This window comes from Telmatherina bonti (assembly GCF_933228915.1).
Source record: "Telmatherina bonti genome assembly, chromosome: 5".
Lineage (NCBI taxonomy): Eukaryota > Metazoa > Chordata > Actinopteri > Atheriniformes > Telmatherinidae > Telmatherina > Telmatherina bonti.
In genome coordinates, this window is record NC_136623.1 from 33483098 (window position 1) to 33506033 (window position 22936).

The 22936-nt window shown below is 40.8% G+C and overlaps 1 protein-coding gene across 1 annotated transcript in view; it reads left to right on the plus strand.

Annotated features, from left to right (window-relative positions):
* Positions 1–9456: 9456 nt before the first annotated feature.
* zfpm2a (zinc finger protein, FOG family member 2a) overlaps positions 9457–22936 on the plus strand; it is a gene marked incomplete at its 3' end in the record, with an annotated part of 116701 nt that continues 103221 nt past the window's right edge. Inside the window, exon 1 of the mRNA XM_079241235.1 lies at positions 9457–9511. Within this exon, the coding sequence (XP_079097361.1) occupies positions 9472–9511 (40 nt within the window). The 5' untranslated portion in view covers positions 9457–9471. The remainder of the gene's footprint in view (positions 9512–22936) is intronic.

A 22936-nucleotide genomic window follows, 5' to 3' on the forward strand; every position in this document is an offset into this window, starting at 1 on the left:
GTATATGTTTTTATAGAACCAAGCAAGTAAAACACATCACAGGTTACTTTAAAGACAAAATAAATAACTTTCCTTCCTTAAAAAAAAAAAAAAAAAAAAAAAAAAATCCTGTATAGCTGTGTTTGCTTAATGGGACAGTGACATTTACTGAAGATGATCAAGTTTTTGCTCAAGGTTGTGTGAATTTCTGGAGATGCTGCCTTTGTGTCACATGCATACTGACTGGAGAGAGCTTAATTACGCAGGACTTACCTGTGTTGATGCTGATGTAATGTGCTCTCATGCTCAAGCATATGGTCATGAAGTTATGTTGCAGTTTCTCTTCCACGTTTACTGCACAAGCCCATCTGGAACTGACCAATCACAATGGAGTATTTTGCATAACCGCACTGAAAGGAAGCGTGCACATCAGGTCTGGAAGAGGCCGCGGTTCGGTCTCTACTGACCTGGAGTATATGATGGTAACGCTGTATTCAACCTAATGCAGATGCCGTGCAGGTATGATTCCAGCTTTAGTTGATGCATCACAGAGAAAATCTGCAAAATTCCCACATCTTTAATGCAAAGTTATTTAAAAGAAAAGAAGAATGATTATAGCGTCAAAATACTTTTTCTTCTTTTCTAAGAGTAGTGCTCTTAGAAATATAGACTCTTGAGTAAGGGATTACTTTTCCCCCTCCACCACTGTAGGCTCTGGCCGGGAGGTGGAAGTTGGGGTTAGTCTTTGTGCTGGCGTCTTCTCATTGCTTCCTGGCTGGTTGGTTGGTTTAAGCACCAACCTTTTACCTTGTCATAGAACGTTGAACTCTAACGTAAATCATAGTCTAACCTGTTTTACATGATTTCTGTCTTGTGTTTCCTTCATATAAACAATATTACTGACTGATGCGTGTCATTGCTTAAATGCTTTGTGTGACATGCAGTGACTGTCTGTGAAATGTCCAACGTGTTGGTGTTGTACTTAATACTCCATTTATTTTATTTTATATCCTAATACAACATCAAATTCTGACCATTTTTGTCAGGACAAGGTCGTTGCTTTCCTCATCTGAATTGAGTATTTTTTTATTTAAAAGATTCTTACAAAGAGGAATATCTGAGTTTTGCTGTTTCTTTCAGTCTGCTTCTGCACAAATTAGTTTCTTTAAGTCATATTTTACCATTTAATGCCAAATTAAGTGTTTTTTTTTCATTTCTTTTCATGACTAACCTTAACCCAATGTTTCTTTATTTCTTCCTTCTCTTCTAATTTTTAATGCCCTTACAGAAGCACAGAGCTGACATTCAAGGTAAAAGATGAGGAAAAGAAGGAATCTCAGTAAATGTATGTTTTTAGAGCCCTCTGCCAGCACACCTTCCCTTTAATAAGAATCTAATCTACCTTTGTTATAATAACCTGCTTATTTAAAAACTCATAAATCCAATATATCTTTTCATAAAATAACAAACCAGTTAATAGCAAAGGAATCAACCTTTACCAGCAAGCAAGCTCCTCAGAAATTAAGCTGATGTGACGACGTCACAAACATGTGGAGGATTTTTAGAAAATCTACAACTTATTTAAAGTTTTGTTTTCTTGAAATTCATTCCTTCTTTGGCTGCATTTCAGTGGATTTTTATAAACACATTTAAAAGCACTGACACAAATGTTTATGCATAATTAAAGGATGTAGATGCTTTTAGTAACCGTCGGGTTGCAAGATGAGCATATTTTCTTCAGGTTATCGCTGCTGTGCATCATCTCTGATTACTGATTTGCCCTCTAGAAGATGCTATGGACTACAAGGAGAGGTGGGACCACACACAGAGATGTTTTTGATGGCAATGCTTCAGCAAATCAGTTATTTCAAGAAATAGTTTTCAAAACAAATACAACTGGTCCACATTGTTACAGAAAAATGGTCCAGTTTATATTTGTGGATTAGGAGCGATGGAGGATTTGTTCAAGCAAAATATCTATTTATGATGTTGTATTTTATTATTACAGTATAGTTCATTTGATAGTGATCCTGCTTTTTAAAGACAATGTGCAAAAACTATAATATTCCATAACAAAGATAGTTTTTCTTTTGGTTTTTATTTATTTGTATATATAGTCATTGTTTATAGATGTAGTTTATGACTTAAACTGTACATCTGTCTAGCGTGTTGTCCTCTTCTTTTAATTTTATTTAATTTCTTAAATTTCGGTTATAGTTGATAAGTAACATCATAAATATAACAAACCTGAAGTAAACCTCATTAGACAGATTTCTACAGATGTGACTAGTTGGGACTAAAGCAGCTGCTAAATCTAGCTGCCACTCTTCACAGCCTGCATTCAATATTTTTAAATCACAAGCTTGTAAGTGATGATGACTATAACCATGATTCATCTGCAGCAGAAAAAGCAACAGCATTAACCTCTGACCCATATACAGAGTGCTTCTTTTTTTTTTTCTTCTTTTTTTTTTTGAAGAAAAATAAGGTTTTAAAACCTCTCGCCTGTTTGTAACTACAGTGCAACATTAACAGTTTAATCTGCTTCTCTTTAAGGACTGAGGGAAACGCGAGCCTAAACCCAGCACATATTAGCTGCTTCTCACAGAGCTGGCAGCCTGAACACAGCTCCTCGACATCTCCAAGCACATGACTGTGATGGGGAAATCTAAAGACGACATGAAATGAGAAACAAAATGCAGCATATATCTTTGCATATCATGCATCCTCAGAGGGGATTTAGCAGCACTGCCTTTAGACATGACTATTCTTGTTTGCAAAATGCACCATGAGCGCGTTTCAAAAACACAAGTAAGTAGATACACAGTAGCTTACGTCTTCCCTCTTTTGCCTTTGTCTTTGTTTGCTTTCCACTGATAATTTGAAGTTTTCAGTTTTAAAGTAGTTCAATTCAACCCAAGGGAGCAGAGCCCATGTGGGGGGAAAAAAAGCAAAACGCTTTTTCAACTTTTTTTTTTCTTCCATCTTTATATTTTACTTATACCCTTATATCCCAATGCAATTATTTAATATACTGTACACCCACTCATATTCTGCATATGAGATATGAATATAATTGTATGTTACTTTTTAATTACAGGAAAAATCTAACTTGTAAGATGATGGGCTGGAAGGTGCCATTGCATTGTTATTTTTTTTTTTCCTTCATCCTCGTTTTCTGATTATGTGAGCTGGGCTCCTTTGCTAAGCGATGATAAGCAGAATTTCCATGTTCTCTGCATAATTAATCCATCTTTGCCTCTCTTCATGCCAACTCTGCCGTTATCGCGGGCACATGCCTGAATTGCAAAAGAATCCTCTCTTCAATTGGAACTTATTGATATTCCAAAAAAACTGGAAATCCTCAAATTTAAGCCACAGATTGTTAAATGGATTAATTTCGCGGCAATCGCAAGCATCTAACGCGGGGAGACAGGCAAAGCAAATTGAAAGTGTCTCCTGTTTGTGGAGTTTTAGTCCCAAATGATAGGGCTCATTGGCATGTTTTTTTTCTCCATAGTAAAAATTAGCATTTATTTGCATGCCATAAAATACTTTTATATGGTTGAAAATTCAGAGGAATTTCTTTCAATGCCTGTCGTTGGCTTCATGATAACAACTTCAGCCTCCCACATCTGGACGCTTTTGATACTGAGTGAAAGGAATGTCTGAATATTTAATATTTTTATCTGCTCTCATCGATGGTTTCACCATTAAGGATGGCTCTGCTGTTTGCATGGAGCCTGGCAGATGTAGATTTATTTTCTGAGCTGTCTGCAGCCTGCCTTTCTCTGAATATATTGATGCACTTTTCCATTTTGCTTTGCACTGATGCCTCTGCATATGTAATAAACCAGCAGACACACTTATAAAATACATCAACAGACTGTATTATAATGCTGCAGTCAGATGTGGGTCTTCGGTTATTCGTGCACATATAGGGGAAGGGAAAAAACATCAAGTACACACATCAAATATAATTTTCTTGACCTCAAAGAAATGAAAAACATTAAATCACAACATGTCAAAACACAAGAGTTACTCCTGCATAAATCAGAAGAATGCTTATTTAGACACTTAGGATGTGAACCTTCACCTTGCAAACAGTGATGTATTAAAACACAGATGGGATCACTGTCACAGATTATGTCTGTATGAAGTGATGTTTGATATTCAGCTGAAAAATCGCGCATGAATTCTGTTTTTCGGAAGGCTGACAACCTTCAGATGCAGATTTTATGAAGTGGGGCTTTTCCTGCAACCAGAGCTTGGTGGGTTAAAACATATTCAGCAGGAGAATGGATGGTGTGAGCTGGGAGGAAAAGAAAAAAGGAGGCTGATTATTTATGGGATGTCATTTTAATTTTGATGTATTAGATCATAAATAAATTAAATATAGACATTTTTATTATGTGTTTACTTTAAAAAAAAAAAACAGAAAATGTGTGTAGATTTGAAGATGAAAGATTTTTCTTAGCTATTTTTTACATTGTTTTACTCCTGATATGATTTATTTAAATAATCACGTCTGCATTATCCAGCCCTTTTATGGGTAGTTTTTTAAATAATATTCTTCTATAAATTATTTAAGATCCCACAGGTGTTAATTATTATCTATATTTTTAATATTCCTGAAGAATTCAGATTTAAAATAAACTTATGATTCTAAATTTCACTCTGTAACATTACAGCAAAAAAAATGAGTTGAATATCTCCTCTTGAGAAGAAAAAAGATCATTTGGGTGGGATGGAAAGGTTCATTCCTTCAGCTTCCTCTGTCACATCCGTTTTCTCCTCTTTCAGTGCTGCAACAGTATTATTTTAAATGAACCTTCTTAAACCAGAAGGGATATTTATGATTTTAATCCATAAAAAGCTTGCCGGTGATCCCCTGGAGGTGTCACAATCTCAGCTTTTGACCGCGTAAAAAGGAAACTGAGATTAGCTGTAAGAATATACTGCCCTATAGTTCTCTCCTCCTCTTCCTCCTCCTCTTAAAGTGTGCGTTTTATTTACAGATTTACACACTCCCAGTGGGAGGAGCATAGTTGGTTCCTCCCGCCCTCTTTTATCGCTCCCTTAGACTTTTTGGTGAAAGCTTAAGACGCTTTGGTTTTGGTTCTGCTTTTTTTTTCTCCCTGCTTTCTATGTGTTTTTGTTTTGCTCCCTGGTAATGGGAGGGATGGGAAGAAGATGGAAAAAGGAAAAATGTGGTGGTGGTGGGGAGGGGGGGGGTCTACTGGATAGCGGTATGGAGAGTGAAGCCTCCCTGGAAAGAGCTGGCGCTAAGGCCTCCAGGGCTGCGGGTGGTTTTGGCAGCTCAGCCAGCGGAGTGGGCACTCTTTCAGACATCTGTTTGCTCACTGCTGCTGGCTGGATGGATGGATGGATGGATGGATGGATGAATGGTGGGGTAGGGCGATGCTGGAGAGGTGGAGCATTCAGCCACAACCACTACTGCTTCTTCCAGAGGATGAAAATTTGACTAAAAAAAGCAACTTTTTATATGTCTATGTGGAATTTTTGCCCATAACGACTCCTCATCTCAGGCTCTTCTTTTCGCCTATCTTTCTCTCACAACATTCTTCTTATGGATGACCAAAAGCATTATATATATATGCCACCCCAGTAGGCTCCCCCCCACATCACTCTACACCACACACACTCAGAGACCTCACTTCTTCACAAGACAAACCAATCCCTCGACAGCCAGAGGGTGACATCGCAGCAGGCTAACTCATAACACTGATGTCCAAAGTTGAGCTGCTGAAGCTGCTCTTTAAGGACCAAGTTCCTGTCCAGGCGATGGCTGTCCCTCCCAGCCCCACCAGACATGTGTGATCCCTTAAAGAAATCAACCTAGTAATTTGTCATGGCCGACCCCCCTGTGATATTACTCAGTCAGCACAGCAGCTCACTTATAAAGTGTAGGAAGAAGCCTGCAGTTGTTATTAATGCAACATATCAATGGACGCTTGTCAGAAGATTAAAACAACTGTTTTAAAGTGAAAACATGGTCATTTGTTGGATGTGTGGACCATAAACCGTGTTTCTGCTACAGTAGCTGAAACATTATCAGGAAGGGAGATGGATTAACTTTTTTTTTTTTTTTTTTTTTTTTTGCTGAAAGAATTTATTTTAGTTTAATTGTGATATATATATATATATATATATATATATATATATATATATATATATATATATATATACACACATATATACACATACACACACATATATATATATATATATATATATATATATATATATATATATATATATATATATATATATATATGTATATATATATATATATATATATATATACATATATATATATATATATATATATATATATATATATATATATATATATATATATATATATATATATATATGTGTGTGTGTGTGTGTGTGTGTGTGTGTGTGTGTGTGTGTGTGTGTGTGTGTGTGTGCACTATAAGAATGTGACACTGACTTTGCTGGAATACATCTAGCTTAAAGGACACAAAATCTTCACAAATACTTGTTTTTTTATTTTAGTCATGATTGGCAAATGAATGTATCGCTTGTCATGTTGTTTTATTTATTTATTTTTTCTAATTTCTTAGGAAATTATAGCATTATTTTAAATTAATAATACAACAAGAATAAATGCTTTGCTCAGTCTCATTACAAGCAAATATTTCTTGTACTGTATAATCCTTTAGTAGTTTCTGTTGTTATATGATAATAATAATATTTTATTGTTTTATAAATAATGCTATGCTTGCTGTTATCATGCTGTGTATTTCATTAACTGTGAAGCACTTTTAAGTTACTGATTTGGAAAAAATAATGTGTACATACATTCTATGCAATGATTTGACAAGTTATGACTTATTTATTTTTTAAACACAATTATCAATAAGAAATAAATGTGTTGTGCATCCACACCAGTCAATGTGCAAATATAAAACAAAAGGCTTGTGGCAATGTTGCCTAAAAAAGAACTGCAGTTGTACAAAACTTTATTATTTCGTATTTAACCACCAGGAAGGATTTATGGTGGGGCTCTGGCTGAGACCGGTGCAGGTAGCAGACAAGGTGATGTAGAAGAAAAATGGGCGCATCAATAAGCCAAATAACATTGTTTTTTAAGAATGAAGACGATGAAGCCAGCAGACAGTCCACAGCTGCTGCCCCGACACTCACTGCAGCTGCCCAAATGTGACTTGGCAGTTCTAATCAAATGATTTAGCACATTAAATCAACCTTTCCCCCTATAATCAGATTATGAGAGTGCCCTGTGCTGCATCTCCGCAGCACACAGTATACCTTAACCTATTAATATGACCAACCTTGTGTCAGTGATTTCCCCTGCGATGGAAACAGTATCATGTTAATTATCACAACCATCTGGTCTGAGCAGTAGGGAAAAAAAGAGAGCTTTCTCTTCCTCTTGCAGATTTGTACCTGCCAATCAAAGTCGGCTTCAAACAAGCCACTGGGGCTCAGGAACAGCACAGAAGAACCACGCTCCAGTCTCAGAGGATTTAGGAGTGGCGTTAAATTAATCTTGAGCTGGCAATTTGACTCTTCTCTCTCACTATGTTGTTACTCTTACCACATATCATTATTGATTTTGGTGCTGGGATCCTAATATGGCCAGTAAAGGCTATTTATGGACACTTTAACTTGGTCATTCTGGAGAATGTGTGTGACTGCTGCATTGTTAACTTTGGAACATGTTTCACTGGCAATGATTTGCAAGTTTTTCATTACTGTCATGTATGACAAAACAAGACTTTATCTTTTGCATATGATATCTTTGTCACTTCTTAACATAAACACAGTGTGTGTTCAGTTTGACAAAGGCGGGATGCAGAGCGACGTCCCATGACATCACCGTGCTGGATCAAAACCAGAGCTGCATATGAGGAAGAAAGACGGAAATAAAGAGAAAGAGAAAGAAAGGGGGTGGGTGGGCAGAACATGAGGGAGAAAAGACAAATTGAGGAGACTCATAATACAAATGCTCTCCTCAAGGTGAACCACTGCTGACCCGTCTGCCACATAAATTATTCTGTAGTTTCAGACTCCATTCCAAAGTTGTGGAATTGGGTTACAAGATAATTTCACAGGCCACTTGCTTGTCTTCCTTGGCAGTCCAACTGGCTAATTGAAGAATGATTTCCAGTTTGGGCAACTATTCAGAAAATGGCTGTTAAAACCTGCATGGTTTGAAGGTCCTGTCCCTCTTTCTGAATTCATTCATATATATATATATATATATATATATATATATATATATATATATATATATATATATATATATATATATATATATGTGTGTGTGTGTGTGTGTGTGTGTGTGTGTGTGTTCAATATGAATATAAAAATGATGTGTGTTTTGAAGGCAAGAAGAATAAATAAAATTCTGATATTTATTCAGTATTTATGATTTTATTTATGATAAAATACTAATATTGATACGGGAAAAGTTGTTCTTCACTAGAAATTTCCTTTGAAACTTTGAATGCACCTGCGGTGGAGAATTTTTAGGTATTTATATTGATGACACAACATTTCAAGTAATTTTTTAAATAGCTTCTAAAAGTTGACTTCTGCTGTAAAAATCAGAATTTAGCTGAGACGAGCCTTTCCAGTCCAGATCAACTCGGAGAGCATCATGGGAGGGTCATTTAGGAGAATCCTGTTTGTGTTTCAGTGACGCAGACACAGATTTGGTCGTGAGATAAACAGGAGTTTATTTAGGATGAAATTACAGTTAAACAACTTCCTTTTGTGTGAGACTGTGATAAAACAAAAGGAGATGTGGAAAAAATAGATTTTAAAGTCGCACCAAACTTATAGTTAAAGGGTCCTTTAAGAGATAAAAGTGGGAGATGTTCCTTCCCAAAGCTTTTCTTCCAGCGGCCGAAGCTCAGATTCTCCCTTCACTCTCCGCAAAACTGCGGCCCTGCTGAAGGGACGGCGCTAATTAATAAGTGGGAGGAAAAGTAGCCTAATTGTGGATCAAGTGGAAGTTCACAAAGCCTCTGCTACGGTGCCCGGGGAGGAACAAACCTTATCTTCAAACAAAAGCGCGAAACGCTTTCACCTCCCCAGTCAGTCCGTGCGGATCGCGGCGGAAAGCGCAGCCTCATCACGGAGAACGGTGCTGAGGAAGAGTGAGGGAGAGAGCGACACAGAGAGGGAGGGTGTGTGTGTATGTGTGTGTGTGTGTGTGCGTGTGTGAGGGAGGGAAAGTCAGAGCCTGAGCCAGAGAGACGAGAAAGATAAAGGAAAGACAGACGGAACGATAGACTTGTGCGTAAAAAGTAGCGCTGCCCCCCTTCTTCCTTTTCCTATTCTCATTTCCACCAGAAAAGAAAAAAAAAAACAAAACAAAAAGAAAACACGTAGCTAAGAATCGACTGCTTGGATGAACCAAAACCTATCGATCTGTCAGTGCTACACCTGGATTCAGTGAGCAGCCGCGCAGCAGGCATGTCCCGAAGGAAGCAGAGCAACCCGCGCCAGATCAAACGTAAGTTTGCTGCTTTTCTTTTGCGCTTTTTGCACGTCGTGTCGCCGCTACACTTTGCTCCATTACACTTTGCAGGATATTGGTAATAACCGTAATGACCAGACTGAAAGCTGCGCTCAACTGTCGCCACTCATGTGCTGCCTGTCACGGTGCTCCGCTCCGTACACACTCACACACACACACACTGACACTGCTCGCTTTTATAAAGACGTTTACGATGCAAAAAAAAGCCAACAGTACTGCTGCACAAAACTTTCTCTGCTGCTGCCAAGTTGCAGAAAACCCCGTTATTTATTTTTGCCTCCTGTTTACTTGATGTTTGTGTCGACATGCACAAAGTGTGTGTGAGCGCATCAGCTCAGCTGCTGGTGGATCTCTGCTCTTCATGCACCTTCCTACCAGTTCATCTAAATTATAGGCTGATAATATTATCTCTGTGTTAAAAAGCCAATTTGCTAAATGTTTTTCTTTTATTTGTAAAACACAAACACCCTGCATTTTATCCCTTTTTCTCACACACACACACACACACACACTTTCTGGTAGGTGTGTGTGTGTGTGTGTGTTTATAAATACAGGCACACACACCTTGTAAAAGTTGGCCTGCTGATGGGAGAAATGTTGAGCAGCAGTGCTGTTTGGTTTTTCCTGATGAAATGAGCCCAAACTGTGGAGGCTTAGGGAATGTTTACATCTGACTTGAGCTGAGTTGCAGCTCTGGAAGGAGTCTGGAATCATTTCCCATTTTTAGGAAAACGCTGGCAGCTTGTTATGATATTATTATAAATGTTTTTCTGATTATAATATTTATTATTGCATGTTTTTAATGCATGATCGTTAAAATGAAGCCCTGCATCCCCGCGTGGCCTGCATCAACACGAGAAGTGTGTCATTTCCAGTTACAGAAATGTATTCACAGCATTTATTTATTTATATGGATGCTTTTCAATAGTGTCCAGATTTTTTTTTTTTTTTTAATCATTTTTCAGCGCCTGCAAAAATATCTGATGCCATTTACACACTTTCAGCTCTCAAGCAGCTGAGATGTGAGTGTGTGTGCAGTGTGTGTTCAGTTTGACCAATGTTTGCTGCTTCTGAAAAGTGAAGCCAGTTCATTGCAGCCCTTTCTAACAAGTCAGCGTCGTTATGTTTGTTATTGTTTTAAGTCAATGTGGGCAGGTTTATGTAAAGGTTTGTGAGTGATCAGATGTCGGCGTGTCTGTATAAGTGTGTGTGTGTGTGTGTGTGTGTGTGTGTGTGTGTGTGTGTGCACATGCAGATAAGGGTGCATGTGCCTGTAAGTGTACAGGAGCGGTTTGAGACATTGGTAAAGGTTGTGTTTAGTGACAGGAGAGATTTGATGTTATTTTAGTTTAATTTTCTGCTGAAATGTTTTACTCTGAAGCCGACTTCTTTTTGGAATCTGGATGATTGTAAAATTAGGATTTATCATCATTTTTTTAAAATTGTAAACCATTAAAAACATGAAATGTTTGTTGTTTATAAATTTTCCAGTTTGACTTTTTTTTTTTTTTTTAAAAAGTTCTAATTATTCTTTACTTTTCTAAAATTATTAAGCTCTTTTTATTTTCCCTTTTTTTTTTTGATAAGTTTACAACAGTTTAGTCAACACACACACACACACACACTTAAAATCTCTCTCGACAAATATTTATGTTGCATGAAGTTTTTTTTGTTGCATTTTCCAAAAACCCCATCACCATTTAAAAAAAAAAAAAAAAAATCAACAACAAAGCACATCATCGTGTGACGTGATAGGCCCCTCTCATTTTATGGACCAATCCCGTCATTACATCCAAATTTTTTGTTGTCGTGCGAAGGAAAATCTAACACGCTGTGTTCGGCTTTCGTCACTGTGACCTGGCCTTTTGTGAATTAGTGTGTCATGTGTAAGATCTTGTTAATATGGAGCTGGTGTTCCGCCGTATAATCAAGCACTAGTTGGAAACAGAAAGGTCACGAGGAGCCCAGATCCTCTCTGCTACCCCAGGAACTATGGAGAGGGAGGAGAGGAAAAAAAAGGTAGAGGAGGCAAAGCACAGAAAGTCAGCACAGACAGTCATTCTAAAGGACAAAAAGGTTGTTGGGCACAGTGCTTTCCACCCCCCCTCATCCCCCACCCCTCCTGCATACATTGAACCGTTATCTAAAATTGTGATTTATGCAGTATTTTAATATTTTGCTTATTCTTTCCCCTTGGGTGCTCTCTGAGCGGTGATAAAAAGGCGATGCTGAAAGAGCACCATTAATTTGCTCCGATGACTGGGGAGATAAGGCCAGATAATGGGAAAGATAAGCAGAGAAGATATACCATCAGAAACCCGATTATTACCATTAAAATTCCAGCCCAGCAATCTGCAGCTGGCTGATAATTCCTTCTCCGTTTCCACCACTTTGGATGATAAGGCAAAAAATAGTCACTCAGTGCTCCTTGATTAGGCTGCCTGGATATCCCGATAATACAGTGATAAATTATGTATTTCTACCCCTTGTGTTTTTTTTCTTCTTCTTCTTCTCTGAAAATGTTACATCAGATTTTTATACATATAAATAGAAATAGAAATTTATCTAAATATCTCTCCCCTGCCCCCCTCTGTACCCCTCCCATTGTTGTTTTTCCAAGAAAAAACCAAGCCATACACTTTTATTGTAATAAGACTTTGATAGAAAGAGGAGATAGTGTTGGAGGTGTTTTGTGTGGGAGCACATATCAATGTTATCAGCTCATCTCTGTGGGCCAGCTGCTAGCTGCTGTTGTTTTTAGCCTTATCACCCCGTGCCAATATGCCAATAAATTGCCCAGATTGTTAGTCGTTCTAAGGAGGGGGGGGGGGGCGGTGCAGAGTGCAGGGGAGGGGGGCAGTGTGTGAGTGGAAATTGACGGGAACGATGAAAATATCCCTGATGTTCTTTGGATTGCGATTAGCTGCTGTAATATGATGGGTGAATTCCACCAAGCTATCCCAGTACCCCCCCTCTCCGCCCCCTCCGCCCCCCCCCCCCGTCCTCGCAGCTGTTGGTGGTGTCCATACCTCTTTTCGCACCGAGAGCAGAACATTTTGATGCCTAATAGGAAGGGAAGATATGAGCTGGCTGAATTGAAACCAGGCCCCATCGGAGTAATTTTTCTGCAAAATTGCCCCCCAAAGTTTCCGTGTGTAAAGGGGGGTTGTGGATGATGTAGGGAGCGTGCCTCCTCCACTGTTTATTGGAACATATTAAAGCGGCCTTCTGAGGCCGCGCGCCGACACCTAATGTCAAATGTGCTTATTAAACTGACTTAGTGTTGTCCCGTTTCGCCGTTGTCCTCGCTCTGCAGACCGGCTGAGAATTCATGCGGCTCCCTTCGGCTCTTTTTTAACTCGCCGCAGCGAGAGAACGACGCGCCACACTGTAGTGATTACTGTAAGTTTGTATAGCACCCGAGTGGCAAGCGCACACGTCTCCACAGCTTACCACTATGTCATACTGTCAAAATGCCTAATCTGCCCATGTGATAAAGATCTTACATCTGTAAAGCTGCAGTGTACAATAACTGTGTTTTTTTTTATGGTGTTTTTTTTTCTTTGCCTATAGTAGTTTGTGGATGAATCTGAAGCAGGGAATAAAAACTACGATCCTGGCTTCTTTTATTAGATGCATTGTCTGACTGATATGCAGGATGTGCCATCTTGTTGTGGCCCAAACCTTTAATTCAGCCACTGTTTGGTTGTAATTGCACTGAGATTTCATTTGTCCTTAAATCCTACCAGAATATATGTGTATTTTATGGAATATGACAATAAATCCCATTTTTTGCTCTTGCGGTTGTCCTGAACCTGAACCACTTGGGTTCTCTGTGTTGGAGCTAAAAGTCTGCCTTTTATCATAGCAACTGTTTTTTTTCTTTCTTTCCATCTCCGCTCTGCAGTTAATCTCTCCAACTCCTTAGCATATGACCACTTTACGTAACGTCAGCATGCTGTTTATCATATCAGGTGACATTTCTATCTTTGAGGGGCATTTATCAGAGGCAGATTACACTAGTAAGGGATAAGGGGAGTGTTTACTGAATTGACTGCCAACATCCAGTATCTGAATGTGTGTGTGTGTTTCTGTGTTTGTGTTTGCTCGGGTATACATTGTACAGTAGGCACGATGAGCATGTGGTTATGTGTTTTTAGCAGAAGCATCAGAGTTGTGAGCTTGATGTACTTGGCGTTTTTTTTTGTTGTTTTTTTTTCTCTCGCTGCGACTTTTCATCCATATTTTCTACAACTTAGCTCAGCTTTGCTTTGTTGTATGAAAGCCGTGGAAGCCATATACGCCGAGCCTCACCCCTTGGCCCGCAGACGCTGGCAACTCTCGCAGTCAGATGTTTTGGGGGTGCTCAAATAAATGCTAGCGCGCCAGTCTGCATGTATATTTAAGGGTCTTCTTTCATTGGGTGACAGTCACGGCGTGTCTCTTGTGTTTCTCTTGTTGATTTCTGTCAGAAGAAGAATGGTTGTTGAATGCCAACTTTCCCTCAAACATCTGTTCCCTGCCAATAACAGCTTGTGCCGTTGCCTCGTCTTAGCTGAAGGATCCCCAATTGCCTCCTCACTTCTGACACAAAACAACAATGCAGATGAATGTCATCTCCTCGCATTGTTTGTTTTTCTTCTTTTGTGTCTGAAGCGAAATGTTTCTTCTGTGGAGGAAATCGGTGGGCTTGCACTACCACTGGTGCCGCTTATGTCAGTGCTTCTGCAGCTATGGTGAGGGGACGATGCAGCAGCTGCTGCTTCCTTTTCTCCTGAAAGCAGCGCTGTGTGTTGTGTTTGATGAGCTGGGGGTGGCAGTCGATGCACAGGCGGTGCCTAATCCTGCCCTCTCTGTCGCTGTAGCCTGCAGTGCCTGGACAGCAGTGTAAGATGTGGGCAGGGTCGCTCCAAAGGTGGAGGTCACTTCCTCTCACAGTTTCCTCTTTATCTTCCTCTTTCCTGAATTCCACTGCTATTATTCCAATAACCGCTGGCTCAAGCTGTCACCAATGTGTTTTTATTCGGGTGCTGCAACTGTCACCGATGTGAATAACATGTTAATTTTAGAACGGCTCTGCTTCTCAGGCTGGTGTGGGCTTTTCGTTGTACATTTACTTCCCTGAGCGTATTCCTCTCAGTTTATTTAGATTTTATATCAATGATGCCCACTGAGCCTCAGGTAACAATTGACTTTCAGCCTGCTTTAAGTTAATAGCCTTGTCTCTTCCTTGTACCGATCAATATTGGTATTAATTAATCACCGTTATCAGGAGCGGGATCTAGTTCCATTTGTTGTTACATCAGCAAAATATCAATAGAGAAAGTGGACTCCCTGATCGTCATGGCAACTTCATCTCTTAGGTCAAAGAGAGTTTATCTTATCTTGCTGCTGAGAGTGGCAAACTGCTCAGGAATCTAGTTTAGACTCAAAGATCATCGATTTAAGCTTTTTTTTCACCCCCACCTTGTTGTTTCGGAGGGAAGAGGGGGGTGAACACACACACACACACACACACATATACAAAACACACATACACAGAAAAAGAGAGAGAATAAGGCAGCATTCTAATCACAACAGAGATGTAAGATTTAAATATTGATGTCCAAAGGCCATTACAGCAAAGAGGGCCTCTAGTCTCGCTGTTGTTCAAGTACGTCCTTTTAAGACCCAGACAAAGCTTTGATTATCAAAGGTGTCACCGTAGAGTATGTCTGTATAGCTGACAGTGTGGGGCTGCGGGGGAGATCAGTTTCCTGCAGCCAACAGCACAGAATGTTAACAGAGCACGTTGTGCATCCTGGCGTTCCTACAGGCCTCAGCCTGCATGGAACAAACTCATCACCGGCATCAGGAAGCTGCACTGATGCAGAGATGAAGGCTTTGTGGAGCCGCAGACGATCCGTTCGGGACACATAAATGCCGATGAGAAATAATGTGGTCGTATATTTGATTTTACTTTGATTCAAAAAAGATGGGAAAAGGGGAAAATTATCTTTTTTGTTTGTACTTTTTTTCCACATCTGAAGGAAGAAACAGAACTATATCCCGGAAAAGTTATGTTCTTTGTGCTTCTTCTTTTTCATCTGTGCAGAAATAATAAGAATCGTTTATTAAAACAAATTGTTGAGATAACAGTTAAGAATATTGTAGCAAATGTTAAAAGGTCAAAACAGGAAACAGTGAATGGAGAGCAAACACTGTTTCCCGGAGATGATCCAGGAAGGTTTATTTGCAGCATTAAGATTCATCATAGCTTCTGAAACATTTACTTTACTGAGGAGCAAAGTAGGCAGCTAAAGGGTTCAAATTAAGATGTTTTTTTTTAAAGTGTCAACAAGCTGAAAAGATGCACGAATGCTGCACTGTGCACAGAGTCAAAGAGGTATTCTGTCCTCTACGATGCACTGATCCCTTCATATCTGAGATCGTCACGCCAACTCTTATTGGTTTCTCTTATCAGTAGACTTGTATGTTGCATCATCAACTGGCTTAAAAGCTATAAAAACCAGTATGGACCAGTAGCAGTTTCATTTCTGGTGTCCGTTTTTCAGACTAGAATCACAATTTAGTATAAACTCACTTTTTTTTTAATGCATTGAGACACAAACTTGATTAGAAATTTGCTAACAAGCTGTGCGCACAGCTTGTGAATTATATATCACAGAGTGTGTTTGGAGAGGCCTGCTCTTGTGGGAAGCTCGGTTTTGGTGGGAGCTATTTGGGTATAGTGACAAGCCTGGGTGCTTGGATGAAGCTCATCATGCTGCAGAATGCTCCTCAGGGTTGGAGCAGAGAGCATGGGCACTGCCTGCTTCATTTTTTTTTTTTCCCCCCTCTTTTTGCCTGCGGGACACAATTGCCTCATTTAACATTCTCTATTTGGCCCCTGCCAAGAGGGGAAATAGCCAGGTTGAGTAAGAGAGGCCACCACACATCATGAATTCTTCTTTCATTTAACTTGCTCAGTCCCTTTTCACCTTGCTGATGCACATGGATCAGGAACGAAGATATTGCTCAATTAAGGGGATTTCTGGGGTGGCTCCTGAGGTATTGCACATATTCTTCATGCCATGCTGAAGTTTTGATGTATCATGGATATGGTTATTGAGTTCATCACATTTGTGTGATGCTTTGACATCACCACATCTCAGAAGACAAACAGCTGCGTGGCAGGAACAGGAACTCGCCTCTGCTGCGTTCAGCGCAGTAAAGTCCACGCGTGGAGAGCTGTCAGTCTTCTATTGACGGCGTGTAAATAACTTTTATGTGTCTATTGGGATTATTTTGGTTTTCTTTCAGTTCAATTAGCCACAGTTGATCAAAACATTTTCATGGAATATGTCAAAACTGATATTAGGGTTTTGACTGAATCTTGGAGCAGATGAAGGGAAAGAATCGCTCGGAAACATGACTCACGTCTCGCAGCCGGCGTTGTCACATTATGTTGTCATCCGTGTGCAGGGAAATTATTGGCCGAGCTTTGAGTTCGACTTGACTTTTTGTAGGAATCGTCGCAGGAAATTAAAGACAAGTGAAAAGCTGATTTATGAAAGAAAGAATAAGGAGAATGAAAGGAGGGAATTTAGCCGCGGTTTTTTTCCACAACAGGATGGTGAATGGCGCACCCGAAAAGTGACGGCCTAATAGCGGTTCAGTCTAAATCTCAGGCTTGGCAGGAATTACCGCGGATGTGATGGCAGGGGTGCAGCGCCATGCAGAACTTTGCAACCAGGCTGCACAGTTCGGAGGGATAGCTGGCAACAGAGGATTAAATAACAAGCTTTTCACTTCAATTTGTACATCAGCATTTTCCACCAGACAAACACCACAACGCCCCCCCCCCCCCAACATCCTAAAGGTTCTGTGGAAAATCACTAATGACAAAGCTTTGTAAACAGATAAACATTTTTGTGTCATATATGTTGAAAGTATAAAACAAACTTCAAAGCACGTTAATGCCCCTAAGAGGCCTCGTTTTGATTTGCACCACTGCAAAGCTGGTAAAGCTGTTGACAGCGCAGCTTACACGTGATGCGATCAGAGGCCATATCTGCCTGCGTGTGATTAGCAGCGAGCGCTGCAGCATAAACCGCCATAATGGAGTGATATTCCAGCCGGAGCAGGTTGATGAAGATCGATTATATTTATAGCAAATTGCACAAATCAGTTTAGATGTGCAGCGTGCGACACTGGACACTGACGACGCCTCTTGCTTCTTCTTATCTCTGAGCAGGCTTTGTGGAGTGACAGGGTAAACATCCAGAGAGAAATGCAGCTGCTATTATTTCAGAATCAGCCAATTTTCTTTGCTTTTTTTCTTTCTTTTTTTTTTTTTTTTGGTGTTTTTCAGAGAATGCTTATCTAGTAATTACTAAAAACTGTTGACACTGAGCAAGTGCTGTAGCTAACTAAAATGCCTTTTTGTCTTTTGATATCAGATTGGATTTTTATCTTAGGTTCATGCAATCATGCATCCCTGAAAACTAAAGATAACTGCCTCAAACTCCTTATTTCCAGCATGAGTGTCGAATTAAGAGGCTCATTTTGAAAAAAAAAACAACAGTCATTACATCCTTTGTTCATCTCTTTGGTGGAATACTGATAATGTTTTGTGTTTTTTTGTTTTTTTTTGTGAAGTCTCAGATGCGTCGGTGAATCTTTGAGACGTACATTTGACCGTAATCAAGTTTTTCCTTTTTTGTTTGTGTGTGTGTGTGTGTGTGTAAAGCTTCAGAAACAGGATAACAACTGGGTCAGATGATAAGCCCGGGCAAAACAGGGGGAAAAAAACTCCTGTGATAGACGCGGAGAAAATCTGATTGATTGATGTCCGCTGGCTTTGCCACCATCACACGTCAGTTGACAGTCAGTTTGGGATCAGATGATTTCACTCTTAAGATTGGGGTTGAGGGGGAGCTAGGCAAATATGAAGGACACAAAGGTCAATGGCTTCTCTCCTCCTCTCTGTATCTATCTCTCCCTCGCAATAGCTTGCTTTGACAAACTCTAATATGTTGCTAAGCTTTGTGGCAGCGGGACCCATGGTCATAGTTTGTCCTGTAATATCCTATAGCAGTAATCTCACAAGGCATGATTGAAAGTGCTGCAGGAATCTGGTGCTAGCAGGGACCCGCTGACATCATCAGCCGCCGCGGACTGGCACATGTCTCCCGACTTGTTTGAGCAGAGTTTTCCCGTGGGATTGGATAAGTTAAACAACAGCTTCGACTCAAAGTGAATCTGTTATTGTAAGCGGGATCTGATAAGAGAGCACCATATTATGAGTTTGTGTAGCGCGGAGGCCAAAAATGGAATCCACAGCGAGTGTCTCTCTGTGGTTTGGGAAAAAGATGAACATGGAACGGTGACAAAGGATGATTGGAGGCATATTGTAAATAAACACCCAAGTCTTTCATGATTTCCCCCCACATTCTCAGACTCTCGAAAAAGATATTCCATGCAAGAGTTCAGCTGTTCCCACTGCTTAGATGGCGTATCACGAGGGCTGCTCCGGAGTTGACCTCTTGTGGTAAAGCGTAACACTTGGATTTGATTTAACCGAAAATAAACTGCAAGATGGACTCAGAACAAGCTGTAACACTGCCAGTGCTTTTCATTGTGCTCTGCTAGCCAGTGTTATGAAGCTTAAATTTAATAAGACAAGACTTAGATGCCCACAGTGATGTCTGTGATATTAAATTGAAGGCCTTGGTGCCTCTGAGGGGCCATCTCTAATAGACATAACAGACGTGTCCATTAGCTTTGTATGGGGCTGCTTTCAAGATCAAGGTCTCACTTGTGATGAAGTGGCTATGCAAATGCAAGTCAAATTCTACCATTGTGAATCGCTTGTTTTAATCAAGTTTTCACTGAAAGAAATGTAGCCTCCATTCAGAGCCATGAACTGAACAATAAAAAGGATAATCCGGAGACAATTCCCATCCAAATGGAACCGGACATCATCTAGGGGAAGAGACAACAACTCTTTGTTTGTTTGAAGTGGTTGATATGACAACCTCCTTGTCAAAGACTCGGGGCGAATAAAAGGGATTTGTAATTACCATAATTATCTCTTATATGTTTTCACCTAATGATGTCCATTAAATGCCTGAGGCTTCATTATAGACTGCCTCACTGTAGGTTGGCATACACTCATAATGCAGCATGTTACATTACACAGCGCGCAAGTAATGAACTTCTTTCATCAGAGATGTTTATCGAGCGGCGCTTCTGGGGGCGAAAAGCCAATATACTTCAGCTTTTTGTTACAGTTGGATTATAACAATTCTCATAGTTCCCACTTATCTTTCAAATTTTCTCTACATGTGATATCAACCCAATTGGCTTCATGTCTAAACAGGATGGCTCTCTAATCTAGACCGCTGTTCGTTTCATGTAAAACATCTCATTTTGTGGCTTAGGCTGTTGGCTGTCTTATCGTTACATAATTCACTGTCCCCTCGCCGTGATTTTCTTTGTGGCAATTTATTTAAATTCCCCCATGTTTATATATTTCCTGTCTCCTTTCATTCAACATGATTGCCTTTCATAAGTTCAAAGACTCATCTTCAAGACTTTTGGTAACTTTTGCCGATACGAATTCACAGCAGGGAGAAAGACAAGAAAAAGCTATTTTGTTGGAGAGCAGAAGAAGGAGGAGTTGGAGTGCATGTCCATCTGTGTCTTCAGGCGTGGATCTGGAGGTTGAGCTAACCCCCATCAACAGTGCAGATATGCAGCAGCACCTTTAACAGTCCTCGGCTCAGCAGGCGTGAGGGTTTGAGAGATTGTGTTTGAATACTGTCCTAAGACCCTGAGTCCTGGATGTGGCTTCGCTCCTGTGGTTGCTTTGGTCTTTGTCTGCCACCTATCAGCATATCAGCAGTGTCTCTGAAGCCCAGTTGTATAATGCACCATTTATGGCTTTGTGGAGGGAGATGGCGGTGGGGCGGCGGAATAGCTCCAGGCCTTCCCTTCAGTGAGTGGATTAACGGCGGCCTGCTTTAGCGCTCTCTACCGCGGTGTGAAATCGGCCCCGCTTCGGCGCCGCGATGAGTCTCCCTTTCTCTCTTTCCTTCTCTTTTCCATCTTTCTGTTTCCTCACCTCATGCAAAGCCTCTCCCAGCCATCTGTGAAATGTGGAAACTCTGTGTCTAAGTTGAGTTCAGATCCCATCCCCTCCGTCAAGCTGAGGCCAGGAAGCAAATGGGCAGGCAGTCGGTGGAGGGGGGTTTGCAGGGGGAGTGGGGCAGGAGGAGGGGAAGGAGAGAGAAGATGAGGAGGAGGGTGACGGTGGGGGATCAGCTCACTGATGTCGTGCCGCGTGTGCAGGAACCCTGCCTGTTCTCCGCGGGCGAGTTGGAGGAGGGTCCGGGCCTGGGTGCCGGCCGAGAGATCTCTGGTTCCTGCTTGCAGGTCCAATTCCCCCCTCTGTGTGTGTCTGTGTGGAGGCGAGGCGGTGGCACAGCTCCCCTGAGCCCCTGCCCAGTCCTTTGAAGATAAGATGGTGATACAGACTCCCTTTCGGTACGTCGCTAACCGATGGTCTTTGTGTGACACACATGCCTCCCTCCGTTGGAGCCTGCAGCCGAAACACCTATGGTCTTTACTGAAACGAATCGGCTCCATGGCCTCTGGTCAAATTAGATTATGAATGGGTGACAAAATCCTAGATCGTATGTTTGGTATATTTGGGTTTTTTCCACCATTTCATGCTGATAACAGCGAGTTGTGCTGTAGTTGATGCTGTATTTCCATTTGATTTCCCTCCACTGAGAAGAATCTCTTTTGGAAATTCTCCTCATACACTCCATGCTGACTTTTTTTTTTTTTCCTCCAGTTTTCCATGGCAACTGGTTGTCATCTTGACTCTGCTGATTTCTCCGCTTTCTGCACTGCATTGCTCTTGATTATGACAGTTTTTAAAACATGTTTCTCCTCTGCATTTATAACCATATTTTGTGGCACTTGCAGGCCATTTCTCCCACTTCTGGCTCTCCACACCAGCGTTTCAAAAGAGCAGTTATCATAATCAGGCTCCTGAATTATGAACTAAAAATTCCTTTTTCTTTTTTTTTTTTTCCCTGCTTCATCCCGTGGCTTTGGGGTTCAGATCTGTGCATAATGTCTTGTGATTGCATGGCATTATGGTGGTTTGGAAAGCCGAGGCAAGGTCCAGCCACGCATCATCTTTCCATAGACAATGTGGATCTCTGTGTCTCTCTGAGCTCATCAGGGATGGGGCGTTGATTGCTTTTTGATACCCCTCCAATGTGGATGAGGTCCTGCATACATCAACTAATTAGAATGTACTTAGAGCGTTTGTGTGTGACAGACCCCACACTTCTCATCAGATCCTCAGCCCAAGTGCTCTAACCACACTCACAGGCTTTATCAAATTCAAAAGAAAAGCCATGCAGTACAGGGCGGGGGCTTGGACATGTGGTGGGGGGCAGTGTCAGGGAAATGTACAACACCAAAACTGAAGAAAAACAAGAGTTATTTGGTAGTATCTGGATTAAAATAAAACCCATGTTTATAAGGAAAATGCAATGAAAAAGAGAGAAAAGCACTTTTCTGAACCACATCCAGAAAAGTTAAAGACTCCAGCACCAGCAGGGTTAACTTCCTCCACCGTAGTTAATGACGGTTGCTTTGCTAGAAGCCCTAAATGGATGGCACAGCACCGGGGAAGGGAAGTTGCAGCAATTAATTAGGCTGCACAAATGAGTGAGTGCTATCGTCCCATGCACCTTGGTGATACTGCAGTTGTGGAGCATCAGGAGAGGAAGCAGGAGGAAGTCAAGCTGTTTGCCTCACAGAAGTTTTCTGATTCTGGAGCATTTCAGCAAGTCGGACAACACCAGACCAAGTTTCCCTCTGTCTCACACACACACACACACTCACCCAAAGTCCTAGGCCATGCTATGATCTGTAAAAGGTATCAGGGCGTCACTATATATTTCATAAAGGCATTCTATTACAACCCCCGTGGCTTGTGCGGGGAGCCGCTCTGTGGTCTAGTCCCCAGGCAGCTGAGAATAAAGTGTAGGACATGGCACTGGAACAGAAATCTACCTGCTGTTTCTTCAGCTAATCTCCACTTGGATCTTAATTCCAATAAAGAGTTTTCTTTCAATTTTTTTTCACAGCGTAAGCCAAGCAAGAACACTCCACCTGTGTTTCAGCGGTTATGCTTTATTCAATATCATTTCAGATAAGAGGCATAATCCTTTTGGGAGCCAAGTGATGTATATTGACCAGCTCAACGATAGCGATACAGTAGAGAACTGTGATCTGAAAGCCGTGAATAACAATTTGTGTCATCTGCTCGATCGGAAAGGGAGAAACATATAAAAATGTCACTGCTGGAGATAGTGGCGTTGTCCTTGTTTTGTG